At 42.8% G+C, this 17,394-nt stretch overlaps 1 protein-coding gene across 1 annotated transcript in view; it reads right to left on the minus strand.

Annotated features, from left to right (window-relative positions):
* LOC134391140 (maestro heat-like repeat-containing protein family member 7) overlaps window positions 1-17,394 on the minus strand; it is a 35,036-nt gene that overhangs the window by 3,778 nt on the left and 13,864 nt on the right. The window contains exons 11-18 of the mRNA XM_063115073.1: window positions 9,580-9,724; window positions 8,926-9,101; window positions 8,300-8,437; window positions 8,097-8,211; window positions 3,621-3,761; window positions 2,850-3,026; window positions 2,336-2,494; window positions 1,244-1,345 (exon numbers count right to left, since the gene is read on the minus strand). Coding sequence (XP_062971143.1) covers window positions 1,244-1,345; window positions 2,336-2,494; window positions 2,850-3,026; window positions 3,621-3,761; window positions 8,097-8,211; window positions 8,300-8,437; window positions 8,926-9,101; window positions 9,580-9,724 — 1,153 coding nt within the window. The remainder of the gene's footprint in view (window positions 1-1,243; window positions 1,346-2,335; window positions 2,495-2,849; window positions 3,027-3,620; window positions 3,762-8,096; window positions 8,212-8,299; window positions 8,438-8,925; window positions 9,102-9,579; window positions 9,725-17,394) is intronic.

Here is a 17,394-nt window from a genome sequence, read left to right on the forward strand (position 1 = left end):
CCATTGCATATTCATGTCAATCAAAAACCTACTTATAATAGCCTATGCTCATGACTCTTTTCTATAATACAGAGTATTTTTTCACAGTTCAAATACTGTACACTGAATTTTCTAAGAATGCATCTGCAATATAAATCAAAGCCTATATTTCATTTTGTTCAGAACGTCACCAAGAATTTGTTGGTGACATCACATCACCAACAGCAACACATCTTGTGGTATTTGAGTCCCCAACACAATATTCCTATATCATCCTGCAGCTGTAGCAGACCCACTCACAGTAATTCTACATACAGGGGCAAGGGTCCAGCTGTTCATTATGTCTTCTAGAGTAACTGAGCCCAAGCATTTCTTTATGTTATATTAGATTTTTACATATATTTATACATGTTATTTTATCATAAATTATTTCACTTTGGAATTGGGACACTGTATTTATTTATTTTGGAAACGTGTATAGGTAGACTCTATTATTTATGTATTTCACTTTCAGACAGTGCAGGGGTGTTACCAAATACGTCCTGTCACAGGGTGTGTTGTGTCTGACCATGCTGAGAAGGCTGTCTGAGCTGGGCCTGAGGGCCTTTGATCCTCCTCGGGCCCGCCCAGTCTGTTTCCCTGGTTTAGTGTTTCCTGCATGGCCTTGTAGCCATCTGAGTTTTCTGCCTCTGCTCTACTGATTCTAAGCCACCAGTAGCTCCCCACACACAGGCCTTTCTGCCCTGATTTCTCAGGGTGGTTGTGAGGGTATAATCATATAAGACAATGTATGCAAAATCCCTGGAATAGAGTGAGTTCTTTGCTCCACACCTCCGTGTACAGCATCACCTCGGCCTGTACTCCTGATCCCTTCCCTTTGCCTAAATGTTACTTTGCATTCCATTCCTCCCCCGAAGATGACACCTCCTCCAGGAAGCCTTCCTTCGACTCCCAGACTGGGCTGAACACCCCTCCCTTGTACCATGAAGTACATTTCTCTCTTTTAGCCCTTACAAAGTATTCTGAGATTACCTGCTTGTGTGCCTAGCTCCTCAATTTAGACAGGAAGCAATGGGAGGCCAGGCACAATGCCAGGGTGCCATGCACAAAGTAAATGCTCAGTGAGTACCTCACTGCTACACTGCTGCTGCTGCTGTTGCAATGACGGCTGCAAACCCCAGAGCTGCAGGAGAAGGACCCAGGCTGCTGGGGACGCCACCCTCCCTTGCACGGGGGCAGAACAGTGAATTAGCTGGGGGCTCACCAGGGCTCTGAGAACAGTCCATACATCTTTCTCGGCAAATACTGCTTTGAGCTTTGACCAGCCCAGTAACGCGGCCGTGCGGCAGAGGGCAGGCCGGCAGATCTGGGGAGACAAAAGGCTGAGTGTGAGGAGTTGTGGGAGCGGGGCTGAGCAGGGACACAGGGGGGCACAATGAAGGGAGACAATGTTCAGCCTGGGCAGGATGGAGATACCAGTGGACAGACAGGGACCCACAGGTTAGCAGAAGGTCAGGGATCCTCTAGGCAGTTTGGCTCTATTTGCAACAGATTTTTCTCACTAATGAGAAATTTAAAAATTACAGTTGGAATGATTTTTCCAGTGGCTGTGATACCACACTGAGACCCAGAGCAATTAAACTATCTACTTCACAGCCCTGTCCACACGGCCCTATGGCTTCCCATCCCCCAAAACAGTCTCTCAGAAAACAGATTTCCCCAAAGTCTTAATCCCCCAACTGATGGTCACTATCCTAAATCAGAGTTGGCTCCATCAGGAATATCACCACTGAGTTCAAGGTGGGGCTCGCCCCCACCAAGTTATCAGCCCCACTCCATCGCCTGTTCCACACCATCCTCAGAGGTGCCCAAGAGGCCTCGTATGGCAAAGTAGCCGCTCAGTGGAACGGGGTGCCCTGCTACAAATCGAATCAGCTGGTTTTGAAGTTTTCAAGCTGCAGTTCACATTCCCAGGTCTCCTGGGCCCATTCATTCTAGAATGCAGGCCAGTGCCAGGCCCCATCAGCTCCGGCCCCCACACTGCCTGTTCCGTGGCAGGGGAGTGTGCAGAAAGCCGCTCGGAGAGAAGACGGCTGAAGCCAGGGGCAGGGAAGGAGCCAGTCTGCGCGATTTTCCTCCTTGGAGTTCTCACGCCCACAACATTCCACCGGGAGTCAGTTGCCAACCAGATGGAGACAGGAGTCTAGTCTCTTACTGAAACTCTCCGAGGCAGAGACCCGTGGACTCTCGGCATTGTCCAACCTGCCACAGCTCCTGCCTGAGTGCGTGACAGGAGCAGCATTTACCTCCCGTGAGAAGGGGATCTGAAGCCAGGCTCCGAGGCCTGGTGTCTCACCTCAGCCACGCTGATATTCACATCCTTCAGGTGGAGCACGAGGAGGACTATCGAGCTGAGGACCTGGTGCCTCAAGGGCAAGACAAAGACCCTCCTCTTGACCTTGGCCAAGAGACCTCCATAGATCTCAAAGGCTGTCAAGCGCAGATACTCTGACTCCTGGGAAAGAAGGCACACACAGAAACATGGAGAAGACACCTCTGCGTCTGTCCACCAGATTGCCCAGGGCCAGGTGGCCCCCAAGCTCCACGCCACGCCCACCTGCTCCTGTGTGCGCCCGTCCCCCACGTGGGCTGCTTTGATTCCACAGCACCACGGTTCTCCCTGGCTGCTGCCGTCTGTTCTCTCTCTCCATTTCACCCCTTTTACCATCGTGATACAAGAGGGCAGAGCAATCAGCCCCCTCCAGAACAGCATCGCATTCAAGCTAGAAGACCCCTTTGAGAGAATTCTGCCCAAACCCCTTATTCTACAGACACCTCGAGAAAGAACATGACCCCTCAGAGGACTTCACCTCCTCAAAGAAGGGCACCAGAGTGTAGGTGATGTGAATAAGGAAAGAGGAGGAGTACTTCCAGGTGAGGAGCTCGAGGAGATTCTTCAGCACCAGGAAAGTCTCCTTCACAACGTCACTGTTCGACGAGTAGCAGCAGTTCAGTACGCAGGGCTGGAGGATGCGGAGTCGTCTCACCTGCAGAGTGACAGGAGCTCAGGAAGTGGGGAGGTGGGAAGTAACTCCTGCCAAGCCCAGGAACTGTCATTTCAATTCGATCCAGTCCCACAAGTGGGGGCAGCGATCACACACTCTGCCACTTTTTCATTCGGTAGCGGGGCCTGGTCCAGCACATGGGTGGCCGTCAGAGGGAGCTGCCCAGGAGGGCATTGGGGCAGGTGCCTTCTGTCCTCCATGGAAAGAGGAGAGAAGACAGAGGAGGCTCCCTTCCTATCAAGTTCCTATCTCCAGTGCTTTCCTCATCCCTAATGATGAAACCAATCTCCAGGAGACCTGGGTGATATGTCTGGGATCCTGGGACTGGCTTGGCCTATTCTTGGAAGCGACCCATGGGAAAACTTCCACAGAGGCCTTCCCTGGGAGCAAAAAGCATTGATGCCTCAAGTCTCAATCCCTGTCCTTGGTGGACTGGCCTCATGAGGATTTGCCCCCTCTGATCCCAAGAGGCTGTCCCACCCATCCATAACTGGACCCAACAGACCTCCAGGTCTGTTTCTTCCTCAGGTGACAACATCTCCTGAGAACATGCCCTTGGCCCCTGCCCCATTTCACCATGTTTTCATGCTTCGCGAAGATCTCCGTCATCCGCAGCAATAGCTTCACAGTGGCTGGCTCCTCACACTTGAACCAACTTGCCAGAATTTGGGTGGCAATGTCATCTACGATGGCCGCCACCTGTGGGCACTGGAGCAGCTGGCAAAAGGAGACCGAGAAAGACTGAAATGATGGGCAAGCAGAAAAAAATCCCCAATGACTTTGAATCTAGTTTCCTACTCATTAGTAAAGAAATGTTTTTAAGGATTTGGGAGAACTGGCAGAGAGGCCAATGCTTAGAATTCACACGCTATCATTCCAGACGTCATTCATTCATTCTGCGAGTTTTCCTTGGGTATCTTTGACAAGGGGAACTGTGGGAGATAAAAGTAAGAAACACACTCTGTCCACCAAGATCCTAACAATTCAGTTGGAGAATGAAGATTTAGGAACATGAACCACCTGGTGAACATTTTAAGGCAATAACAACGTTGCACAAATTAACAGCAAGTAAAAATTATTATAAGCAGGTCTTGGTTAATCTAAGAAAAGTTTACGAAAGAGGTGGAAGTTGAGACAAACTTGAAGAATAAAGAGACTTCGGCAAGCAGATCAGAGGGAATGTAAATGTGCACGTGCATGTGTGTGCGTGTGTAAAGGGGAAAGGTGGGTATAGAAAGCAAAGATAAAACGTAGGGACGAGCACAATGCAGTTGAGGGAAGGGTGACAAGGATGCTGACCCAGCTGGAGAGGAGGATCCTACTGGTGCAAAATGTTGGACATGGGAAATGTGCTGGGCGTGACAGAAGTTCCCAAGGGGAGAGACCAGCATGTCCTCCTCTGAAGTTGCTCCAAGCACAGGTAGTGAGGGTCTGAGCGAGCTCAGGACAGTGGGGATGGAGAGTTGATGACTGGGAAACACTGCAAAGCACGTATCAGCCAGACTTACTGACTTGTTAGAGAAGGGAGAGAGTCTCCTAGAATAACACTTGTAAAAAGGGAGAAAAAAGGGGAATCATTAAGAGATGACAGCACTGGGGACTCTGGGGCTAAGCAATGCTGACTCCAAGACAGTCAACCCTGGCTGCACCTGGGGCGCTATTAGAAATGCTGATTCTTGGACCCCACATGACCCCCAGGATTCTGAGTTAATTGGTCTGAGCTGGAGTCCAAGCATTGGTGTTATTTATAAGTTCTCCTGCCCCCAGGGGTGGGGGAGGTGGCGGGAGAGGGGGATACAAATATGCAGATGCTTATGGTTTGGAGTGAGTATGTCGGCGTGGACACGTTGACATGCACAAGTCAGCACAGGTGGGCTGGCTCAGACTTATTTACATCAATACGCCAACCTGGACATACCAGCTGGGCACATACTCTTTAAGGACAGGTCAGCATGCACATCATGGAAAACATTAGGATGGAAAAATATTTGTAATGCAAATGTAAAGTCAGGAGTTAAAGTAGTCTTATAGACAAGAAAAAGCCATGCAATTCAATAGTACAACAGGCAAAGGGGATGGGAAGGAATTCACAGGAGGGCAAATCCAAATCACAAAATTAGATGCAGAATGCTCAAAATCTCTAGGAAATGCGAACGGGAGCAAAAATGAGATATTGCTTTACACCCATCAGGAGTGCAAACATCTAAAAAGAGCTAACTCTTGTTGGAAGAGATAGGGAGGAAGTGTCCTCTGACACTTTGCTGGTACAGTGTGAATTGTTACTGCTTCTTTGGACAATAATCTGGCAACACCTATTAACTGTGTGTATAATTATTTGAGCATAGAGAAGGATACATATTCAGTTGCTTGCATAGGAGATATCTGAGAGATGAAGAGATGGGGTGTTGGCCTAATATGGTAGAAGGGGGGAAGGCAAAAGTAGGAAAGAAAAAAAGACTGCAGTAAAAAAAAAAGAAAGAAAGAAAGCAGCAGGCATGATTTTATTTGTCTATATGTTTAAAATTATATGTGTATATTGATTATTTAAAATAAAATGTAAAAAGGCAAAAGTTAATCAGATACATTTAAAATACATCCACTTGTATTGTACATGCATGCATGTATGCATGAAAGTATGTGGCTATGTTTATATGTTACTGTTAGGCCCTAATGGCAAAGAAGTTTTCACGGACATCTCAGTGGTTTCCACCTGTCTTTGACTGGCAGCCAGACAGATCCATGCTAATTTACTTCCTAGCTGAGCAAGTTTTTCAAATTCTCTGAGCCTCAATTTCATCCTCTGCAAAACAGAGGTAATAAAACATTTTTCAGAGTTACAGTGGGGGTTAAAATAATTGAGCTCCTGTTTCTTGAGTACCCAGAAGAAAAGCACACAGCCTTTTCTGTTTAAATATTTCTACTTGTGATAGACCCAGGGAAATGCACGGAGACAAAACAACAAACAGGGAGTCACAAAGGGCTGTGAAATAAGAGAAAGCTTTTACAGCCACAGTCTCTCACTTACAGATCTGGACCCACTTTCTTAGCTGGCACCTAAAACCCCATTTGTTCTCCACTTGAAAACCTACTGGTTCTCCCTTTAATCGTTGTGAGTGGATTCACCCATCTCCCACTCAGGTGCCCCTTCTAACCTTTTTCCAAACATGCTGACCCCTCCCTTCCCCCTGCCCAGCCTGAAACTCCTATAAAGGCGGCAGGTGAGCAGGTGCGCGTTCACGGCGTACACTTGTTTCAGTCGGGTTCATGCATTTAGAGGAACTTCTAGAGTAGGTCTCAATCCTAGCTATATTTCTGGAACACAGCTTTAACCTTGGGAGCTTCTAAACAAACCTATGCCCTGACCCCATGGCAGACCAATTCAAAGACTAGGCAGAGAGTGGGAGAGGATGGTGCTTTGGCATTAGTGTTTTGTAAAGCTCCCGAGAGGAGTCTAATGTGCAGCCAGAGTTCAGAACTAGGGCTCTAAAGAGAGTGACAGCCATCTCAAAGTGGCCGCCCGCAAAGCTGGGTGCAAGGACTAACTGTGTTGCAACAACCACTGGAGTACTTTTAGAAAATAAAGACTCTAAGCCACACCCCAGATCTGCTGAATCCAAGTGTCTGGGGATAGGGCCCCAGAAACTGTATTTTAGGCAGCTTCCCCAGGGGTATGATGCACACGATGCTTCAGACACACTGCACAAAGCTTCCCCTTCCAGTCAGGGTTCCGCATCCTCCATGTCCTCGTTCCCAAATCCTTAGCAGGAGTTCTGCACCCCGTAGGACAAGCACGTATTAGCACATCATGGAGCGTACCTCCCAGCAAGATACCAACGTCCTGTAACCGCGTAGGGGCACACGATGACACACTAGGATAACATCTGTTTATGTTCTAGGATTAGGATAGTGTTATCTTACATCTCTGTGGTTATGTTCAAAAGTAATCCAGCTCCTGTTAAAAAAAAAATCAGGTGGCTTGAACTTAAAAAGGACCCTATTTAAAGCTGTGGTGAGTCAGAAACTCTGAAACTCTCAAACGCTGCTGGAGGAAGTATAAATCGATACTTTACTGGAAAGCAATTTGAAATTAGTATCAAAAGTCACAGAAGACACTCATACTTTTTGAACCGATACTTCCACTATTACATCTAATATTTAAGGAAATAATCTAGTATACGGGCAAAGACTTTAGTACAGAAATGTTCGTTACTGTGTTATTTATAATAGCTTAAAATGAGAAATGGAATGTCCGATAAATCATAGAACACCTTTGTAATGAAATATTACACCACCGTTAGAAGTTATGTCTACAATGAACATGTCATGACAGAGGAAGATGCTCGAAGAGAGCAAGATACAGAATATCAGTAGAGAATAATCCGAAGTATCTCTCTCACACACACACACACCCGCACACGCACACATGCACGCACGCACACACACATGCATGTGCACACACATGCACGCACGAGCACACACACACATGCACGAGCACACACACACATGCACGTGCACACACACACATGCACGAGCACACACACACATGCACGCACGCACACACGCGCACATGCACACACACACGCACACACACACACACACACACCCTTTTATACAAGCAAAACCTGAAAGTGGTTTCCTCTGGGTATTGTGATTATTAGTGGTTTTATAATTTTTTATACACTTTCCCATATTTTCCAAATTTTCTACGCTTTTTCTTCTCTCAGAATTACATTGAGTCGATCGGGGGTGCTGAGCTAAGATCAATTTTAAAAGGCTGATCTAGGATGCAGAGGCTGAAGGGAAGAGCTGTGCTTTCCGTAGAGGCAGGGCACAGTCAAACTGCCCCAAGATTCAGGGAGCATCAAAGCCTGTGACTCAGGGCAACCCAATCAAGTGTCACTCACCATGTCCCCGATCCCTTCCGAGAGGCAGCGACAGGAAGCCAGGCTGCTCCCTCTCCCCAGTGGCCTCCCCTGGGGGTGTCTGTTGGGAACGGCTTCCTCCTAGAGGGGACACCCTCACCTGCCCACCCCCCCATGAAGAGCCGGTCACCTCCGACAGGAACGCGAGGGCTGTTAAGTGATCCCTGCAGTGTGGGTCCTGGAGGGAGGTGAGGATGGAGCTGAAGATGGAGCTGTTGTGCCAGCAGTTCTTGATGACCAGGGCCCTGCCAACGACAGCATAGCACTCAGTGAGGCCTGGGCCGCCGGAGACGGAAGGAAGGTCCTCCAGCCAGTAACCCAGGCGCAGCCTACCTGGCCAGCAGCACGACGCCATCATAGTGTCGCTCAGGACTGACGAGCAGCGCCCAGCCCCCAAGATTCTGAATGTAACACACGTTGTCCCCATACCCGGAACTTCGCATCAAGGCCTTCAGGGCCTCCATGGTCGATCTGGGGGAAGCAGACAGGAAGTCACCCACCACCTGCCCTCCTCTCCCCACCTGCCACCCACACGCCTACCTGGCCCTCCTTAGAATCATGAACTGCTGGTGTGGGACAGCCCTGAGAGACCCCGGCTAACATTTTACAAATGAGGCAGCTGTGGCCCAGAGAGAGGTGGCATCTCCAAGGTGACACAGGAAGCCAGCAAGAGGGTAGGGAATGGAATTCAGGTCTGTGGATCCAGATGTATTGTTTTGATTGTACTGATTTCACCTTGGCACAGAATCTCTGCAACAGCTGAGTAAGCCAGATTTAAAGGAAGAGTCTTTTCTAAAAAGTCCTGGACGACTTCTTGAAGTGATGTGTAGACTAAGTGCCCTGGCAGGAGGGTGTGGAAAGGGATTTGGGCCACAAGGCTGGACCAATTCCAACAAGGGCGCTAAGCTGATGGGTCCCAGAACACAGTCACCAGCAAACTGGCCCAGGCTGGAAGGTACCTCACAGGGTCCACGCATTCAGTTCCAGGTTGCTGATCCTGGACAGTTTCAGCGCCTCCTTCAACCACGAGAAAGGAGACCCGGAACAGCAGGGCCATGAACAGGGAGGAAAAGAAGGTCTGCACCTCCATCTGCGGACCGGATTCCAGCAGGAGCTCATGGATGGCTCTGGTGGCCTGGGGGTGAGGAGGAAAGTAAGACAAGATTATCTTTATCTTCAACTGGTCGCTCCCCACAACCAATCACCATGGTGGGCTTGCCCAGGAAAACCCCTGCTGCTAGAGCAAGTGGAGACTAAATTAGTGGGAGCCAGGAAAATAAAGGGCAATTTCTAGAATGTCATTGTTTTAAAGTGCTCTTATAATCACAGTGGTTGTCTTATTCTCTCACTATCCTTGAGAGTTGAGGAGGGGCTGGGGTGTATGTCTCTCCTAAGCTCACCCCAGGAAAACTAGAATTCGGTTCTTTTGTCTCCCTGACATTGTACAGCCAACTGGAAAATTCTTCCCCCAACCCAACCCCAAGACCCTGCCATTAGAATGCTCAACCCAACACTGATACCTAAAAAGCCCAAAGAGCTTAGGACAGCCTAAGACAGGGCACCAGGGAGTCCCCTTCCCAGCCCCCAGCTCCCTCTGCTGGCCCCCTGCATACAATCAGTGGAGAGATCTCCGTTCTGTGGCTGGGCTCCTGGCCCTCTGGTCTCTGCTGTGGAGTCAGCCTCTGTAGCAGATATTCCATGATCACTTTGTAGCTGTTGGGGAAGGATGCCAGGATTTCCCAGGGCTTGCGAATCCCTCTGCAGAGTCAGAAACACATCAGCGTGTTTACTCCCCACAGGCAACCCACTCTCCAGGGTTCCGCGAGGCTTCCAGGGGAATAGACTCGAGGCTGCTGTGCCCGGTTCTCCAGCTCCCCCACTTTCTTCCTTCTTCCTTATCTCTCTCTTCATTACCCTCTCTTTTTCTCCTTTTATTCCTTTCATCTCCACACTTCTCTGTCATCTCGCACATGGGGAAATCTGAAGATGTTCACTTGGCCTATGAACCTGACTTGAGAAAATATCTGAAGCCAAAACTTGTTGGCCACACTTGAATGTGTCCGGTCAGGAAAAAGAGTCTCCTTGTGGAAGCCACCTCTATGGCTCTGTCCAAGCTTTCGTTGCCTACCTACCCCCGACCCATGCATCTGCCTTCCAGACTTCCCCCTCCAGTCCACGACACCCAGTGTGGCCACACCACTGTTCCGGCCAGGATTCATTATTGCTTCCCTTCGCAGCAGCCTTGCAGCCCGCCCCAGTGCACTGACTCTCTCCGCTCTGCTCCTGTGTGTCTTTCCCTTTGCCTGGCACACCCCCTCCTCGTCTTTATCCAACAAAATCACACTAAGAACAAAAGTACATATCTGAAAATTATCTTTTACAAATAGCATAATACAATTTTAGGGAAATCTGCTTAGTGTCCTCAAGAAGTCATGGCTTCTTGAAACAAGAGGAAATGAAGACAAGACAAGGGGTGAAGACCAAGAGACTTTCACTGCTGGCAACATGGCACCCCAGGTGCTCTAGAAACAATGACAAAGAGAAAAAATGGGTCACCAACAAAAGAATGGTGACCAGACTGACAGCCAACTTCTCAGCAGCAACAGTGGGATGCAGAAGGGGGTAGGATAAACCTCCCAAGTGTTGAACAAATATATATGTCAACCTACAACAAGTTTCCCAGCAAATCTGTCATTTAAGTCTATTTGTTTTCTTTACAGATAAATAAAAATAGATGCTTGGTTAACAGATTCTCACCAGAGAATAAACTCCTAAAGAACATACTTCAAGAGCGAAGAAAAATAATTTCATAAGGAAAGTTTACAATGCAAGAAGGGATGGATGGTGAGGAAATAAAATGTTAAATGTGCCTGTAAATCTGAGCACAGCGTTAGTGTGAGAATGCTCATAACAGCACTGTCAATAATGGCAAAACACTGTAAATGACAAACAGCCATTGACAAGAAGATGGGCAAGGTAAAGTATGGAATAATCACGCGATAGAATGTTATAGAACAATGAAAATGGTCGATCTCCATTTCTAGCAACAAAATGGATGAAACTTAGCAGCATAATATTAAGAATTTGACAGATGAAATAAATACAAAATAAATTCAGATATGGAGGCCTTAGTAACACATTTAATAAGCCTGGTCTAATATATAACTTTGACTGTCATAGAGAATACAAATTTATTTCAAATATTCATTATACGCATAGTAAAATTGGTAACCGTAATCTTCCTAATCCATACATACAAAAAAATCCCAACACATTCTGAAAAGACTTTTAGATCATATTCTCCAGTTATCACGCAATAAACCAGAAAAAGATGACCAAAATACACTTGGAAATTAAAAGGTAAAAGAAAACTGTAGAAATTTGTGTAAGTATGTCATAGGGTGCTGTAGTGGCATTTCATAAAATTCAAAGTCTATTCCCAACTTTAAAAAACAACACAAAACTCAGCAAATGTAGAATAGAAAGAACTCCCTTATCATGATAACAAAAAGTATTTGTTAGAAATTAGCAGCAGGGGGGCTGGACAGTTACTCAGGTGGTTAGAGCATGGTGCTGTAACACCAGGGTCAAGGGTTCAGATCCCCATACTGGCCAGCTGCCAAAAAAGAAGAGAAAAGAAATTAACAGCAGGCAATCTTAATTTTCCTAGTAAGAATGTTTACACCCTGTGCTGCTCAAGATGGAGCAAGCCCACTCCAGCCTCTCTCTCCCACTGATTAAAACTAAAAACACTGTACAAATACAAAAAAGTAACTAACTACTAATTTTACATTGGAAAATTAGTAATAGCAGGCACATTGGGGAGGAAAGCCAAAACTGGAAAAACAACATCTCAGTGAGTTTCCCAGATTTTTTTTCCCTCTTTTATCTCCCAACTTGGGCCTGAAGGTAAACCCAGTTGTGAAGTTTTATCAGCACAGGCAACTAAAACTCTGAGAAGAAAACCTGACTTTCCAGACAGAGGACCTGGAAAGAGGTCCCTGGGAACCAGAAAGTAAGGAAAATCTTAGAGAGGAGAGAGCAAGAGAAAGGGATCCCTTAATTCTGTGTATGAGCCAACACAGATCCTGGGATCACTCCTGAATTGTACACGCACAGGATAAGGCCCAGATAACCCATGGGAAGCACATGTGCAGGATAGACCCACAGCAGCATAGCAAAATCTTTAAAACTTTAACAGACATTGAAATCACTTCCAAAAGAAGGTCAGACAGAACTTGCAGTCTAATCGTTACACCAGGTTGATGGTTTGCTTTTTTAAAAATCAGCATTCTCCAGAAAAATTTAACAGGACCAAGAGTTTCACAACATTATATCCAATATGTCCAGACTACAATCCAAATTTTCTTGACATTCAAAGAACCAGGAAAATAAAACCAATTCTCAAGGGAAAAGACAATCAACAGATGACAACCCTGAGATAACCCAAGAGATGAAATTAGCAGCACCAAACATAAATTTTAGGATGGAAAAATACAATATCTGAAACAAAAAATTACTAGATGGAATCAATAGAAAATGGAGATGATAGAGAAAAGAGTTCATAAACTTTCAGATGATCAATAAAATTATGCAATCTGAAGAACAAAGAAATTAGAAAAAAATTAACAAAACTTCAGGGACTTGTGGGACACCATAAAAAGTCTAATGATCATGTCATTGGAATCTTACAAGGAGAGGAAAAAGAGATTGGTACAGAAAAAATATCTGAAGAAATAATGGCCTAGAACTTTCCAAATTTGGTGAGGCACTTACATTTACAGATTCAAGAAGTTCAGTAAAACTCAAACAGGATAAACAAGAAGAAATCATACACAGACACATCATAATCAAACTTCCAAAACCCAAGATAAAAATTTTGAAAGCATCCAGGAAAAGAACAGCACATTGCATATAGGGAATAATGTTTGAATCACTGCCAATTTCTCATGAGAAATCAGGGAATGCAGAAGACAATAGAGCAACAAGCGATGAGGGAAAAAAATTATCAACCTAGAATTCTATGTCCTGCTCTAAATAAAATGCTAATGAAATTTTTCAAGCTGAGCAGAAATTTTGTTAGAGAAAAAGTTGGAATTTACTTCAATAATAAAAAAGAGCAACAGGAATGGTAAATATTTGGGTAAATGTAACAGATTGTTTTTCTAAGTTTAAAAAATATATATGACTATTGAAAGCAAAAATCATAACTTTTTTTGGTGGGGTTTCTTCACATGAGTAGATGTAATACAAATGACAGCTATAATAGGAAGAAGGGAAGGTAAAGAAGCTGTATGTTGAAAGCTTGTACATTTTCCTGAAGTTGTAAAATATTAACTCTAAGAAGACTATGAAAGTTTAGATAGGTAAATAGACCATAAAAGTTTAATTATGTAAATCCCCAAGAATCCACTAAAAATTGATACACAGTCAAAATCCAGTGGATAAATTCAAATAGAATACCAAAAAAAATTCAAACAATTGAAAAGAATACAGGAAAAGGGAATGTAGGAATGAAAAACAGAGGGTATAAACAGAAAACAAATCATAAAATGGTAGACTTAAATCTAGACATATCACTAATTGTAAATGGTCTAAATATATCACCTAAAAGGTAGAGATTGTCAGATTGGACAAAACACAAAATCCAACTATATGCTGTGTATAAGAAACCCATTTTAAATATAATGATACAGATTAGTTGAAGTACAATAATAAAAAATCTATATCATGCAAATACACATTAAAAAAACCCAAAATCAGCCATATTAATATCAGACAAAATAAATTCAGGACAAAGAATATTACCAGGGTTGAAGAGGAACATTACTGATAAAGCAGTTAATTCACTACCAAGAAAATGTAGCAATCCTAAATGTATATGAGCACAACAAAACGCATGAAGGGAAAAGTGGCAGAATGAAAGGATGAATACATGAATCCATAATTATGTTTGGAGGCTTCAACACTCCTTTGTCAGTAATTGATAGAATAGATAGACAGAAAATTAGCCAAGACATAGAAGTCTTGAACAGCACCATCAACTATCTTAAGCTGATTTATAGAATACTCCAGACAAGAACAGCAGAATATACATTCTTTTCAGGTGTACGTGAAACATGCACCTTGATGCACCACATTCTGGGCTATATAACAAACTTGAACAATTTTTAAAGAATGGAAATCATACAAAGTACATGATCTGGCCATAATGAATTTAAACCTGAAATCAGTCACAGAAATATATCTGAAAATTTCCCAAATATTTGGAAACTAAACAGCACTTCTAAATAACTCATAGGTCAGAGAGAAAGTCTCAAGGGAAATTAGAAAAGATTTTTAAACTGAATGAAAATAGAAATACAACATATCAAAATTTGTTGGATGCAACTAAAGCTATGCTTAGGGGGAAATTCATAGCATTAAAATGCTTGTTTATTTATTCATTTATTTATTTATCTATTTATTTGGTGGCTGGCTGGTACAGGGATCAAACCCTGGGCCTTGATGTTATCAGTATTGTGCTCTAAAAATGCTTGTTTTAAAAAAGAACATTCTTGAAAATTAGTAATTTGTATTTCCACCTTAAGAAAACTGGAAAAAGATGAGCAAATTAACAGATAATCTAAGTGGCTCTAGCTATTAACTAAATTCAATTCATAGTTGAAAAACTTCCAACAAATAAAACTCTAGATCCAGATGATTTTATTAGTGAATTCTACTAAACATTTAGAGAAAATTAATACCAATTTTACACAATCTTTTACAAAAAATACAAGGCAAGGGAATACTTCCAAAATAATCTTCTGAGTTTAGCATTACCATGACACCAAAACCAAAAATAGATTTGTAATCTGGGTCTAAAATTTCAGTTTATGTATTTTTGAACTGTGAATGGGCATGCCAAATGTTCAATATATGGGGCAAATAAGTACCATTTCCTTTTTAGCATGTAGTATTGTAGATAAAGATATGTGTATTCTTAAATTGAACATAAGTAAAATAAAAGGGTTTTGTCACCGTGGACAGGAAAAGTCAGGTAAAGGCATTCTAAATGTTAATCTGACAAAATTGGAAAGCAGTACAGTTTTAGTTTTACTTTATAAATAAAATTTATTTTATTACTTTAGCAAAAAAAGAAAGTAGCAAGTTTGTCTATAATGTCAATACCAATAGTGTAAAAAGAAAACTTCCAAATCACTGGTTGGGGAGGAGGGGATATAACTTTGTTTTATGTACACATTGCAGGGGCAAAAACAATAGTTGCTGCGTCATATCGTAGTTCATGTAAGTAAATGTGACACTGAGGCAAGTGTTACGGACAAAAATAAAACACACATGTTCAAATATTTTGGATTGGAGAGGCAATAGTGAAAAAACAAAAGGATATAGCAAAAGAAAAACAGCAAGGAAACATTAACATTAGCATAAAATAGATTTACAGAGGCACAGATGAGTTATACTCATAAACTGGTTAAATACTCTTACTAAAAAGATTCAAATTGGGTCAAAAATCAGACTCTAACGTGTAATCATCTGCATAAAACGCAAGGTAAAAGGCTTTAAAGATCCTATGGTACTTCAAAAAGTTCATGGAAAAATAGAATTGAGGCTGGCCAGTGAGCTCACTCGGTTAAAATGTGGTGCTGATAATATCGAGGTCAAGTGTTTGGATCCCCTTACTAGCCAGCCAAGAAAAAAAAATAGTGAAACAAAAATAGAATTTAAAGATAATATGAATCTACTGGAAACTATAAGTCATAGAAATAGAGAGCAACATTTTTATTAGACAGAATCCAAGCATATAACAAGGTATTTTATATTTACAAAATACACAATACAGGATGCGACATTTAGGAGACTTTTATGTGGTAAATAACATGGCATTCATATGTTAAATTAATGTTTTATGTCTTGATGTGGGTGGTAGTTTTACTGATGTTAAACCAATATACACATATTTTAAAAACATTGTACTTTTAAAATTTGTGTATAAACTTAAGTACATAAACTTAAAATTCATTAAGAAATCCTTCAATTAAGAGAATATATATAGCCAAAAAAAAAAAAAAAGAAGAAGAAATCAAAGAAGACCTAAATAAATGGAGAGATACGCCATGTCCATGGATCGGAGACAAAATGTCAGTTCTTCCCATTCTTACCTATAAATGCAACAGAATCCCAATAAAAATACCATCAGGATTTTTTAAAAATAACAATTCCATATAAATTACAAAACTCATATGGAAAAGCAAAGGAAATAGAATAGCCAAAACAATTTTGGAAAAGACTCACAAAATTGAAGAACTCATACTACCTGATTTCAAGACTTACTATAAAACTATACTATTAGAGCACAGTGTGGTGTTGATGAAAGAACTGACACATGGATCAGTGGAACAGAAGAGAGAGTCTATACATAGACCCACGCAGATATGGTCAATTGATTTTTGACAAACGTGCAGACAATTCAATGGAGAAAGGTTAGTCTCTTCGATAAATAGCACTAGATCAATCAGGCATGTACATACAACAAACTGAACCTTGACCCATTCCTCACACTTTATAAAAAAAATAACTAAAAATCAATCATAAACATAAACATAAAAGAATAAAACTTCTAGAAGAAAACATGGAAGAAAATACCCATGACCTTAAACATGATCTATAAGGAAAAACAAAAGACAAATTGGACTTCATCAAATTTAAAACTTTTGCACTCTTCAGAGAATAAAAAGACAATTCACAAAGTAGGAGAAATATTTGAAAATCATATGTCTGGCAAAAGATTTGTATACATGATATATAAAGAACTCTCAAAACTCACTGATAAGAAAATAGCCAAATTAAGAAACAGGTAAAAATGTGTACACTTGATCAAAGAAAATACATGGGTGGCAAATAAAGACATGAAATGATTGTCAACATCACTAGTTGCAATTAAGTTAGAGAAATGCAAATTAAAACCATAATGAGAGGCTACTATACCCTTGTTAGAACGGCTAAATTTTTTAATGGCAATACCAAGTGTGGGCCAACCAGGCATTCAACGGAGCACCATGCCACGGCTGCTGCCCAGGGGTCCCGAGACAGGGCCGAGGGGCCACCCTGCCCTGTCCTCCACAACCAGGCATGCAACAGAGCACGCCAAACCCACAGTGGTTAGGAATGTTCTTGAGGAGGTAGACCAGTGCAGCAAAATGCTTACCACCAAGCTCCACTCCCTGGAAGAGAAACCTCAAAGCAATCAATCTGAGACACAACAGAGAACATATGCCAAATCCCCTCAGAGAAAAAAAGGCATTATAGATAAGTGCTGAAAAAAAGAGCAAGCCTAAGAAAAATGTCCTGTTGTCTTTCTGTTACTTTCTCTTTCTCAACAATCAATAGCAGTATCTCCCTATTTATCTGGAAAGATGTCATGTACA

Source organism: Cynocephalus volans, chromosome 11 (assembly GCF_027409185.1).
Source record: "Cynocephalus volans isolate mCynVol1 chromosome 11, mCynVol1.pri, whole genome shotgun sequence".
Taxonomy (NCBI): Eukaryota; Metazoa; Chordata; class Mammalia; order Dermoptera; family Cynocephalidae; genus Cynocephalus; species Cynocephalus volans.